The 13597-nt window shown below is 35.8% G+C and overlaps 1 protein-coding gene across 2 annotated transcripts in view; it reads left to right on the top strand.

The window, feature by feature from the left end:
• Nrx-IV (neurexin-4) overlaps positions 1-13597 on the top strand; it is an 85729-nt gene that overhangs the window by 27080 nt on the left and 45052 nt on the right. For both annotated transcript variants that reach the window (XM_068389500.1, XM_068389499.1), the window contains exons 4-11: positions 496-637; positions 1521-1724; positions 4243-4409; positions 5767-5955; positions 7845-8009; positions 9714-9933; positions 11581-11663; positions 12323-12482. In XM_068389500.1, coding sequence (XP_068245601.1) covers positions 496-637; positions 1521-1724; positions 4243-4409; positions 5767-5955; positions 7845-8009; positions 9714-9933; positions 11581-11663; positions 12323-12482 — 1330 coding nt within the window. The remainder of the gene's footprint in view (positions 1-495; positions 638-1520; positions 1725-4242; positions 4410-5766; positions 5956-7844; positions 8010-9713; positions 9934-11580; positions 11664-12322; positions 12483-13597) is intronic.

Below are 13597 nucleotides of genomic sequence, written 5' to 3'. Positions count from 1 at the left end.
TAGTAATAATAATGATATATGAGGATTGGCTTAACCTATAACTATAGCTTAGACTTAATGAGAAATGAGGCTTTTAATGGCTTCAAACCAAGGATCCAACGGTACACTTGCCTAGGGCTCATCCAACTTCCAGACAGTTTTGAATAGGGTATGGAGTGAGTAGGATTATTTATTACCATGAATGTCGGCTAAGGAACTTATAGGTGATGTGTTTCTATTACAAAATGGTACTTTTGGTTTGTGAAAAAACTAATTTTATAGATAAGTTAGTTGTTGGTAAAGGTATTGGTTGTTTTAGTATATAATTGATCAATTGATTACATCGTATGTTAAATTTTGTATGTTAGTTGAGAATTACTTAATTTTTCCGGGCTTTTTGCTGACTTAAGTTCGTAAGTTTTTAAGAATATAAGTTATTCACAATAGTTCCCATGGGACCTGAAGGTTTAAGTATATCTGTGTATTTTCTGAAATCTTATCATCACCCCATTGCAGGCCTTCCCAGGAAACAAGGATGGGAACACCGTCGTGACAAATTTATTTGACACTCCCATAATTGCACGTTACATTCGTGTAAGGCCGACGAGATGGAGGGATCGAATATCACTCAGACTGGAGTTGTATGGATGCAAATACAGTACGTAATAAACAGTAAATAAGAAGATAAAACACTATTAGAGAAGTAATAAGTAATCAAAATAAGATATACTAAGAACAGTAACATCATTAAATTAGATCTTTCATATGTAAACTATAAAAACTTGAAAAAAAAAACAGGAGGAAGAGAAATAAGATAGACAATAATTTAAAGTAAGACAAAATTTCTTATTTCTAGATATGGTAAAATATTGTTTATTTAGCTTTGGACATGTTTATTTTTTACTAATTTCCTTTTTCTCTGCACTCATCTTGCATCTAATGTTGATTGGAGGTCACATTATCTGGACATTTATATTTAGTTACATTTGAATATCAAGTTTTCTTCATTTAAAGTCAGTTTATCTCGTCTTTAATCTTGTCCTTTAAATACAATATTAAATTTTATTAATTCAAAGTCACTGTAGCCCTTACAGACAGTCCTTAACCCTTTTACCCCCAAAGGACGTACTGGTACATTTTACAAAACTCATCCCTTTACCCCCATGGACGTACCGGTACGTCCTTGCAAAAAAATGCTCTATAAAATTTTTTTTTTCATATTTTTTATATTTTTTTTTTAAAATTCAGGCATTTTCCAGGAGAATAAGACCAACCTGACCTCTCTATGACAAAAATTAAGGCTGTTAGAGCAATTTAAAAAAGATATACTGCAAAATGTGCTGGGGAAAAAATAACCCCTTGGGGGTTAAGGGTTAGAAATTTCCAAAGAGCCTGGGGGTAAAAGGGTTAAGGTACGGACATCAGATTTAAGAACTTAGGTTTACGAACGCAGGCTACTGAAAGTCAAAAATTTGTTCGTAAACTCCGTTGTTACGTTATAATTATATACTTTATTTTTCAAAACGATCTCATTTTTGCAGCTCGACATTCCGTGAGTTTTGGTGGCAACTCCTTGATTGCCATGGACCTAGAAAAAGAGCCCATAACATCTATCAGAGACCACATCCGCTTCCGATTCCGCACGACATTCCCGGACGCCATGATGATGTACAGTCGTGGAACCCAAGGGGATTACCTTGCGCTACAGCTAGTCCAGAATCGTATGGTTCTGAATATTAATCTTGGTGAGTAATGTACATTACTTAGTACCTAAATATGTTTTGATATGGTTAACAAACTGCATGCTATTTAAGGAGTGACGTCACTGGCGTGGGTTGTCTAGTAGTAGTACGAGGTAGAACGGCACCTCGCTGTTCGGGGATTTTGACAGGAGACATCTAAATGGTGCGAGGCCTCTGGTTGTGATTTATCGCGCCCCAGTATTATACCGACACCTTATACAGGTGAGCGAGCTGGGTTCAACCTGGCATTCCCATGCAATTTTTTCTCTGGTAATATATAGCAGTTATATACCTTAGAAATGGTGCTTTAGGACCATTTCACTGGGCGACACGGGTCGGAACCCAGAAATAGATTTTTCCTTCGTCAAAATCCCTTACTTAGTACCTAAATATGTTTTGAAGTATTCTGGTACATTCTATATTCACGAATACGTTGAGGATTTTTCAAAGGGAGTTTGCGAATTCCTTCTTAAGTAATATTTTTGTTTATTCATGGTATTCACAGTTATGTAACAGTGTCGGGACAGCATTCAAAATAATGTTAAAAGCCAATTCATTGTAACTGAAAAGACATAAAAGCCATTGGTACACTAGGATTTTAAAAATCAGTTGTACAGTATAACAGCAAAAATCTCAACTGGCTCTCCTCAGAAGAGAGCTCTTCAAACCATTGGTATTACAGTATACTGTACTGTATTGTAGCTATACAGGACTCCTCTTGACATAGATGACATAGAAGCTTACTTGCTTATTGCTGTCCTTCGAATCGAAGACGACTTCTGCTTCGCTGTGATGGGGATGAAGTTAGATCTGTTGTCGTTGGTGCCATCTTGCATAGCTGTGAAGACCAATTCTGGATCCACACACTCTGCCACACAACTGGCAAGTCAGGTCTGGGTTGACCGGGGGTATCCAATCTCGACGGTTTTGTCTTCTCTCCCTGCGCTGTTGTCTTGCCTGGTTCCGGGTGTCTTCAAGTTGAAACTCCAGCTTTACAGAGTGAGCGCCATAGTGGTCTGTCAGAGGCATTCATTTCTAGTTGCTCAGGTTGTATGTTGCACTTCTTGAGCGTAGCTTTGATGTCCTTGTACCTCTTTTTCTGACCCCCTGGATTACGCCGAGCTTCAGGGAGCTGACTGTAGAGGACCTGGCGAGGAAGGCGATGTTCTGGCATACGGATGACGTGGCCGATCCACCTGAGTTTTTCTGCCAATGTGGATTCTATACTCAGCAGGTTTGAACGGTGGAGAATTTCAGAATGAGGTACTTTGTCTTGCCATGTGAGCCCTAATATACGCTGAAGACAGCGAATATGGAATGCCTCAAGTTGTTTTACATGTCGACGGTAAGCCGTCCAGGATTCTGCTCCATATAGCAAGGTGGACATGCAGACAGCTCTGTACACAGCTACTTTAGTTTCTGTCTTGAGGTGGTGATTTAGGAAGACTCTGGACCTGAGTCGGCCGAAAGATGCGGAGGCATGATTTATCCGGGCAAATATTTCCTCATCAATATTGTGTTTTTTAGTGAAGATGCTTCCAAGGTAGATGAAGCTATCAGCTTGTTTGATGGCTTCCCCATTCAGATGAAATACTGGGGGATCTCCTGCAATTATTTGCTGGGATAGGATTTCAATTTTGTTGATCTTAACTTTGAGCCCCATGGCTCGGTAAATTGATGAGACAATGGTAAGGCTGCATTGGAGGGCATCTGATGAGTGAGCCACCAGAGCGCAATCATCTGCATATTGGAGTTCCATTAGGTGTGTCATTGTTGTTTTTGTCACAGACTGGAGGCGCCTAAGGTTGAATAAGTTTCCGACTAGTCGAAACTGCACTTTCAATTGATCTTCTTCGTTGACTTGTTGGTGGCTCAGGAGGGTGACTGCAGTGAGGTAGATGTTGAATATTACTGGAGCCAGGATACATCCTTGTTTTACTCCAGTTTCTACCCTGAAAAGTTGTGATTTACTACCACCCATACTTACACAGGCTTCCATATCATTGTGTAAGTTTCTTAGAATGTTTAGGAATTTCGGAAGCAATAGTATTGACAGTTATATGACAGGAAAAACAGAACAGCATTTACAGATATCTAACAGGGGAGAGTGGCCTGAGAGTACTGATACCATCTTGTAAATTCTTTTTTGTTTCAATATTTACAATTGGTTTTCTTTTTTGCTAATGAGGTATTGTCTGTTGATTTTGTGAGCAGAGGTTAACCTACAGATTATTTCCATTTATTGACATTCTATACTTTACATAGCTTTTGACATGTAAGAGTGGACTGCACATTTCGTATATCCAAGCCCCGGAAATACTAAAAACCAGAATTATTCAGTAAATGCTCTTAGTTCAATGGGAGCCCTCTCACTTGTAAGGTGGGAAAACAAAGAGTGAATGAACGAGCGTTTCTTGCGTGAATCCTCTCATTTTTTTACGTATAGCAATTATTTATACTGTAATTTTTTATTTCATGATTCAACTACCTTATATTTTTATGGTGTGTGTTTTCTTTTCAGGTTCAAAATTGATGACATCCTTGTCAGTCGGCTCGCTACTCGACGATAACTCCTGGCACGATGTTGAAATACGCAGGGATGAACGAAACGTGACTTTCCTCGTGGATCGAGTCCGCATAGATGAATTGATCAGAGGAGATTTTGAACGACTAGATCTGAACAGAAAAGTGAGTATTTGATTTATTGCAGTCATTTTGTTTTCTGCTTGAGGTCATCGTAATTATTCAGATGATATAAGGAGGTAACTAAGTTGGTAGGAGATTATGTTTTTGCCCCTGTTTGTGTGTTTGTTTGTGAACAGCTTCCTGGCCACAATTTCAATTGCAGAGTAATGAAATTTGCAAAGATTAACTGTAGTGTAAAAAAGTTGGAAATTATTAAATTTTGGAAGGTCAAGGAAACTGTCAAGCAAAATGTCCAATTCACGTAATCAGCCATAAGTATGGACATCATTGTCACAAAGACTTCAAACTTTGTTCATATTTGAGTATGAAAATCCACGCCAATTATTACATGTTAAGGTCAAAGATCAAAGGTCAAGGTCGAGCAAAAGTTCAAGAAATATACTGCCACGGTGGAGGTCTGTGCTTTACTGAGTGCCCCTCTAGTTCAGATTTAGATTTTGTATACGGAATGAAAAGGGAGTTTTTGTCAGAGAGTGAATTTCTTGACAGGAATGCTTGAAGAATTGCTTTAATGTAACAATTTTGCATTCTTCAGTAGTTCTTTTTCAAAGCACACGTCACTGTGCTTACAGATTTTACCAGAATGTAAATAATACATCTTAAAGTCAATTTGACTCTCATTTTGTTCCAATAATGGTTTTTGCTCTCTAAGGTTTGGCTTTGCTTTTATGTTGAACAGGCTGACAGAAGTCCTTTTATAGCTTATATATGGCATATCTTTTTTGATGTTACTGTTTTTAGAATGATTTATTGTTAATTTGTTCTCATCATTTATTTATTTCCTTATTTCCTTTCCTCACTGGGATATTTTTCCCTATTGGACCCCTTGGGTTTATAGCATCTTGATTTTCCAACTAGGGTTGTAGCTTGGCTAGTAATAATAATAATATTGTCTTTCTTATTGGTTTTGTAGTGATTAACCCTTTTACCCCCAAAGGACGTACTGGTACATTTCACAAAACTCATCCCTTTACCCCCATGGACGTACCGGTACGTCCTTGCAAAAAAATACTATAAAATTTTTTTTTTTCATATTTTTGATAATTTTTTTTAGAAAATTCAGGCATTTTCCAAGAGAATGAGACCAACCTGACCTCTCTATGACAAAAATTAAGGCTGTTAGAGCAATTTAAAAAAAATATACTGCAAAATGTGCTGGGGAAAAAATAACCCCTTGGGGGTTAAGGGTTGGAAATTTCCAAAGAGCCTGGGGGTAAAAGGGTTAAAGTGGATAATTGTTTGAATATTCAACTGTACACCTTTCTATCGCTGTTTTCAATTATTTGCAATAATGCCTGCTGTGAGAGTGGTGTTTACATTGTCACATTGTCTATTGCAGCTCTACATTGGCGGTGTACCCAACATCCAAGCTGGCATGAAGTCTCGAGTAAATTTCACAGGCTGCATGGAAAATCTCTTCATCAATGGAACAGCAATCATTCCAGAAATGAAACAAAAGAATGATTATTATTTATACTACTACAACCGTCCGAAATATGTCAGCATCAACACTGCAACAACCTGTCGGGTAAGTCGCGAGCTGCAGTGTTTTTACTTTGTAGTTTTAGTTTGTGGAAGTCAAGGACTGCAGTTTTTTTAGTTTGTAGTTTTAGTTTGTGGAAGTCAAGGACTGAAGTTTTTTTAGTTTATGGAAGTCAAGGACTGCAGTTTTTGATTACAGAAAGTCCTCAGCTTATATACATTTGGAGATATAAACACAATCCAAATGAAGTCATAAACTGCAGATATCGTATTAAAAGTTTATAATGAAAACCTGTAATAAAACAAAATTATATAATTTAATATAGTAAGCAAGACATTTTTAATATGAAAAGGATTATTGGGTAGTTTGTAGCGCTACGGCCAAGCGTCCTAATTTGTTTATTATCGCTCCGACTGTTATCTTGTATAGAATAAAAACGTTTGGAAATGGTCTACGGATCTTAAACATGTTGTGTAAGGGGGGGGGGGGGGGGGGCAGCCCCCCTGGGTAAGGATACGGCTTTTAGCATAGGTTAGATGGGTTTTTTAAGTTAGCTTCTCCCGCCAAAATCGTTTTTAGAACGACGGCCACAGTTCAGAATATTCCCGTTTTCTACGGGATCTGGCCGTCACCCTACAAAGGCTCCGGATTATTTGTTGACTTTCGCAGCTGAAAATCATAGGCGTGTAAGTTAGGTGAAGCCTACCCAAGGGCAAAATTTAACAATTCGACTTACAAAGAGCTTTTTGGAACCTATTAAGTTTGTAAGATTAGGACTTTTTAGTTTGATTTTATTCATGCTAGTTTATAACGACCCAATTAGTGGACTATTATTATTAAAGGGAATAGATTCACTAGCCCAATGAGTAATGCTTGACTCTTAAAGGGCTGTCCCCCAATCAGTGGAGACAGTCATGTTGTCGTATGAAATTATAGCCCATTTTTAGTTTGCACTTCGTTCAGCAATATGTTTACTTTTATATTATAGAATTTGTTGTTTCCTTTTATTATCTTCTATATCAATATATAAAAAAAGGTTTCTTAAGCATCGTAGTTATTTATAAACTGATCAATATGAGGCATATTTATATAGTGTGTAAACTTTGAAGTGACATTTTCATAAAAAATTTTTGGTATAATTCTATTTTTAAGTTGAAATTAAGTTATTTGTAAATATTCAAGTTACTTTTACAGCAAAAAAAATTAGGTATAATTACCGGTATATATTTCAGTTAAAAGGAACTTATTTTTGTCACAAATTAATCCGGGAGTAATCAAATTGATTTTATAACCTAATTCATCATCATCATCTCCTATTATGCCTATTGATGCAAAGGTCCTCAGTTAGATTTCGCCAGTCATCTCTTGAGCTTTTAATTAAATACATCTCCATTCATCATCTACTTCACACTTCATAGTCATTAGCCATGGAGGCCTGGGACTTCAACTCTTCTAGTGCTTAGTGGAGCCCAATTAAACATTTGGTGAATTAATACTTCTTTAGGTTTGAATTTTACGAGAGACTGTATTGAAAGGATTATGACGGTAGACTTTGTTTTGCAAGAGGAACATTTTGTTTTAATATTCCTCTCTGTTGTTTTGCAAGAGGTACATTTTGTTTTATTATTCCTCTCTGTTGTTTTGCAAGAGGTACATTTTGTTTAATTATTCCTCTCTGTTGTTTTGCAAGAGGTACATTTTGTTTTATTATTCCTCTCTGTTGTTTTGCGAGAGGTACATTTTGTTTTATTATTCCTCTGTTGTTTTTAGAGAGGTACATTTTGTTTTATTATTCCTCTCTGTTGTTTTTCAAGAGGTATATTTTGTTTTATTATTCCTCTCTGTTGTTTTGCAAGAGGTACATTTTGTTTTATTATTCCTCTCTGTTGTTTTGCAAGAGGTACATTTTGTTTTAATATTCCTCTCTGTTACAGTACGGTGACTCATCAGAAACCCTAACCTTTTTAACGAAAGAGGCTCATCTGCGTTACCCAGCTTTCGAAGACCAGCGCTCCATTAATGTTTCTCTAGAGTTTCGCACGTACGAAGATGAAGGACTTCTCATTTACCATAAGTTTTCAACTAATGGATATTTCAAGGTGAGTCAAGATAATTATAAACATAGTTTGTGTAATGAAATTAAAGAATAATAATTTCAAATTGTTTAAAACAAATAAATGAGGCCATGTTTTTATACGTCTTTAAATGTTATTACTTAGTAGTGTTAATTTTATCCTTAGATGTTAAGATACACTTGCTTTCTCTTTATCTCTCTGTGTCTCAAGCCATAAGGGCTATCACTAATTTCTACTGTATTCATATTGATGGTAATACTGAGAGATTTATTAGTTTTCTTTAAAGCTTTGGGGTGATTCAGAGGGATCCTCAGATATTCCAAAACTTCAGTTATTGACAACTCTTCATTTGTAGTGGTGACATATATTATGTATTTTATTATATATAATTACAGTCTGTCTAATAAAGTGATGCCTCAAGATACAAAATTAATTCATTCTGGAGTTAGTTTCACTTCGTGAGTTTTTTGTATTAACCCTTTTACCCCCAAAGGACGTACTGGTACGTTTCACAAAACTCATCCCTTTACCCCCATGGACGTATCGGTACGTTCTTGCAGAAAACTGCTATTTAAATTTTTTTTTGCATATTTTTGATAAATTTTTGAGAAACTTCAGGCATTTTCCAAGAGAATGAGACCAACCTGACCTCTCTATGATGAAAATTAAGGCTGTTAGAGTAATTTAAAAAAAAATATACTGCAAAATGTTCTTGAAAAAATAACCCCTGGGGGTTAATGGTTGAAAGTTTCCAAATAGCCTGGGGGTAAAAGGGTTAAAAAGTCACGTTTTACATGTACATCTAATTCGTTCCAAACCCTACACAAACATCACATTAAATTTTATAATAAATCTATAACCACAATGAAATACAGCCGAATACATTTGAATCATTCAATATACCTAACCTAACTGTTAATACCTGTCTGTAATCTAAATTAAGTAGTTGTTAGAACATACATACATACATATACCATGGCACTTCCCCAAATTTTGGGGGGTAGCCGACATCAACAAAGAAACAAAAACAAAAAGGGGACCTCTACTCTCTACGTTCCTCCCAGCCTAACAAGGGACTCAACCGAGTTCAGCTGGTACTGCTAGGGTGTCACAGCCCACCCTCCCACATTATCCACCACAGATGAAGCTTCATACTGCCGAATCCCCTACTGCTGCTACCTCCGCGGTCATCTAAGGCATCGGAGGCAGCAGCAGGGCCTACTGGAACTGCGTCACAATCGCTCGCCATTCATTCCTATTTCTAGCACGCTCTCTTGCCTCGCTCACATCTATCCTCCTATCACCCAGAGCTTCCTTCACTCCATCCAGCCACCCAAACATTAGAACATAATGCAATAATAAATGGGAAATAATACAATACGTACAGTGCAATACTGTACATATACAAAATATACTGTACCGTATGTACCTTACTATTATTATAGTTACCCTTATTATAGTTAGATGATTATTCTATTATTTATAAATTCCTTACACAAGGAGTTAATAAAATTGATTTTTTTGTCATAATTTATTTTGTTTATTGGTGATGTGAAAAATATTTGTAAGCAAGTTTTTTATTACTATTTATGCACAGTAGAATGTTGAATTTGCTTTGTTCTCATGAATAAGGTTTTCATTGTATTTTAGTGTCTTGCTTCCAAAATATTAATAGCTATCTCCTTATAGATTAAAAATTTTGATAATGACTTTCTGTTCATTTTCCAGCTGTACCTGCACGAGGGAAAGGTAAAAGTGGATATCTCAGCTCCACAAACTCAGGGGAAAGTCATTCTGGATAACTTCGACACTACTTACAACGATGGCCGGTGGCATCACGTAATTTTTACTATTGCTGAGAACAGGATGGAGCTGACCGTTGATGATGTTCCCATGAAAACCACCCGCATTGTATCCATTGTATCTGGGAAATACTTCGTTATTGCAGGTTAGTTGTCTATTAACCCTTTTACCCCCAAAGGACGTACTGGTACGTTTCACAAAAGCCATCCCTTTACCCCCATGGACGTACCGGTACGTCTTTGCAAATAAATGCTATAAAAATTTTTTTTTTCATATTTTTTATATTTTTTTTTTGAAAAAATTCAGGCATTTTCCAAGAGAATGAGACCAACCTGAGCTCTCTATGACAAAAATTAAGGCTTTTAGAGCAATTTGAAAAAAATATACTGCAAAATGTGCTGGGAAAAAAATAACCCCCTGGGGGTTAAGGGTTGGAAATTTCCAAATAGCCTGGGGGTAAAAGGGTTAAGTATTGTTCACATGCACAGTTTAAAGGTCTGCTCATGAATGGCAGAAGGAAGGGACAGTGACGTTGCCCTGGTCAGAACAATGCCTTTGAGACTTAGCATATACAGTATATATATGATCGGTGCCCAAGCCCACCTCTCCATCCAAGCTAGGACCAAGGAGGCCTAAGTATTGGCTGCTGATAAGTCAGCAGGTAGACCTATAAGCTCCCTCAAATCCTGCATCCTTAGCTTACAAGGATAGTGACATTACAGACACTATAAGAAACTATGGCGCTTTAGTGGGACTCGAACCCCAGTCCGGCAAATTGCCAAGCTGATCGTTTCCAATAGGCCATGACAACCTGGTACATCTTGCTCTGTAGACGTGTACCTAGCGACACCCTTACTGTATAGTGAATGCCTTTGTTTAGCCCCACCCATCAACTCTTCCACCTTTGCCACCTCTCCCTACACTATTTATTTTGTTACTCGCCACGAAGTAATGGGGTGACAGGGACTCCCGTGTCCAATTGTACATTGAAATGTTTCTACTTTCCAAGAGTCTTATGTTCTGATTAAGGATGTTTACCTTAGTAAACAGTGGTGAACTTGATCCTCTTTTAGTTGTCTTTATAAATTGGAGGAAAAAGTGGTGCTACTCAATATAGTATTCTAAGATGAACTCCCAGCAAGACAAGGGAAAAAACAATGGCCGCTGACGACGCGGACGAGCCCAGACGGTAGTGATAAAACAGACTATACGGGGTAGATGACAAAAGCCCGGTACTACAAAAAGCTGTCAAAACAAACTATGGTACTTAACATTGGAATGGGTGAAGATGGAGCTTCGGTCTTGACGAAATAAATCCACAAGAGTGAAAAGGCCGAGAGCACAACAATATACACACACACTAGCAAGTCCAAATTAGAAGGATGTTGTTCAGATGGCGCTCGTGTCGGAGCGTGGGTGGCGTGGCGCTGGTAGCATAGCTGGTGCCTCTATATCGGCCCATCCCTTTGACGAAGGAATTAACTAAATGGAAGACAGCCTGTGAATAGTGGCTTTCACGCGCCTTTGCTTTATACACGACACCCACAAGGTGCTCGCGCGAGGGTAGTAACCTCTGCATTCCATGCTTTTATCTTTCTCTGGTATAATTGGAAGGTTTTATCAGAAAAGGTATATTAGAAGGACCCCTTTTCACCGGGCGCCACAGGTCTCTCCCCAGAAATATATTTTTCCTTCGTCAAAATCCCTTTATAATGTAGTTCTGATTAGGAGTGGTATATACTTTGAACTCCCTTTAGTTGGCTTAACATATTCAGTATTTTTTTGTTTCCAGGTGGTGTATATGGTTCTGTTGGTTTCCTTGGATGCATCAGGAGAATTTCTGTTATTGGATTCAAGCAAAAACCTAAAGAGGAGGTAAGTTATGTGCATTTATGGTCGGTATTTATATTTCTATTCTCATTTTATAGTTAAAGAGGACAATCTTTATAAATAGTTTTTAAAAGTTACAGCAAATGTTTTTATGTTGAACAGGCTGACATAAGTCTTTTTATAGTTTGAATATGACATATCTGTTTTGACGTTGTTGCTGTTTTTAGAATGCTTTATTGTTAATTTGTTCTCATTATTTATTTATTTCCCTTTTTCCTTTATCACTGGGGTATTTTTCCTATTGGAGCCCTTGGGCTTATAGCAATTTGCTTTTCCAACTAGGGTTGTAGCTTGGCTAGTAATGATAACAATAATAATATTATTATTATTATTATTATTATTATTATTATTATTATTATTATTATTACTATCCAAGCTACAACCCTAATTGGAAAAGCAAGATGCTATAAGCCCAGGAGCTCCAATAGGGAAAAATAGCCCAGTGAGGAAAGGAAATAAGGAAATAAATAACTGAAGAGAACAAATTAACAATAAATCATTCTAAAAAAAGTATGTCAAAAAAGATATGTCATATATAAGCTATTAACAACGTCAAAAACAAATATGTCATATATAAACTATAAAAAGACTCAGTATGTAATACTTTTTCTTTTATACTAATGATTTAAATGTTTCAATTTAAGGAAATCAGTGATCTTAAGGGTGTCGTGTTAGCAGCTTGCCAGATTATAGACCGATGCAATCCCAACCCTTGTGAACACGGGGGTCGCTGTAAGCAGAACTCCGAGGAGTTTTTCTGTGATTGCTCTGGGACAGGATACTCGGGAGCTGTTTGCCACACATGTAAGTTTTTTTTTTTTTTTAAATATACCTCTTTGTTCCGTAACCGAAATACAAACCACGCTATTTACATTGGGTTTACCTTTTAGCGTAGCTGAAATGACGCGCCAATAGTTTTTAACGAGGGTTAATTACCCCCGCTAACTAGCAAAGGTTTGTATGGTTAGGAAAAATACAAATTATCTCCGATTTTGTCATATTTTTTCTTGTAAGTCTGTCATTTTTGGAATATGAAATGTATTCTTTTAAATAGATTTTTTATTCATTTTGTATCTTTAATTCCTATATAATTTTCCTTTTTCTTAGAATAAGCCACTATTTTTTCTTGTAAGTCTGTCATTTTTGGAATATGAAATGCATTCTTTTAAATTGATTTTTTATTCATTTTGTATCTTTTAATTCCTATATACAGTAATTTTTCTTTTTCTTTTTAGAATATGCTAATATTTTTTCTTATAAATCTGTCTTTTTTGGAATATGAAATGTATTCGTTTAAATTGATTTTTTATTCACTTTGTATCTTTAATTCCTATATAATTTTTCTTTTTCTTTTTAGAATATGCTACTATTTTTTCTAGTAAGTCTGTCATTTTTGGAATATGAAATGTATTTTTTCAATTGATTTTTTATTCATTTTTTATCTTTAATTCCTACATAATTTTTCTTTTTCTTTTTAGAATAAGCCACTATTTTTTCTTGTAAATCTGTCATTTTTGGAATATGAAATGTGTTTTTTTTTCAATTTATTTTTTATTCATTTTTTATCTTTAATTCCTTTATAAATTTTCTTTTTCTTTTTAGAATATGCTATTTTTTCTTGTAAATCTGTCATTTTTGGAATATGAAATGTATTTTTTTCAATTAATTTTTTATTCATTTTATATCTTCAATTCCTATATACAGTAATTTTTCTTTTTCTTTTTAGAATAAGTGACTATTTTTCCTTGTAAGTCTGTCATTTTTGGAATAAGAAATTTATTTTTTTCAATTGATTTTTTTATTCATTTTGTATCTTTAATTCCTATATACAGTAATTTTTCTTTTTCTTTTTAGAATAAGCCACTATTTTTTCTTGTAAATCTGTCATTTTTGGAATATGAAATGTATTGCTTTAAATT

The sequence above is a fragment of the Palaemon carinicauda genome, chromosome 16 (assembly GCF_036898095.1).
Source record: "Palaemon carinicauda isolate YSFRI2023 chromosome 16, ASM3689809v2, whole genome shotgun sequence".
NCBI classification, from domain to species: domain Eukaryota; kingdom Metazoa; phylum Arthropoda; class Malacostraca; order Decapoda; family Palaemonidae; genus Palaemon; species Palaemon carinicauda.
The sequence above is the reverse complement of the archived record's forward strand: the minus strand, read 5'-3'. Positions and strand labels throughout refer to the sequence as shown.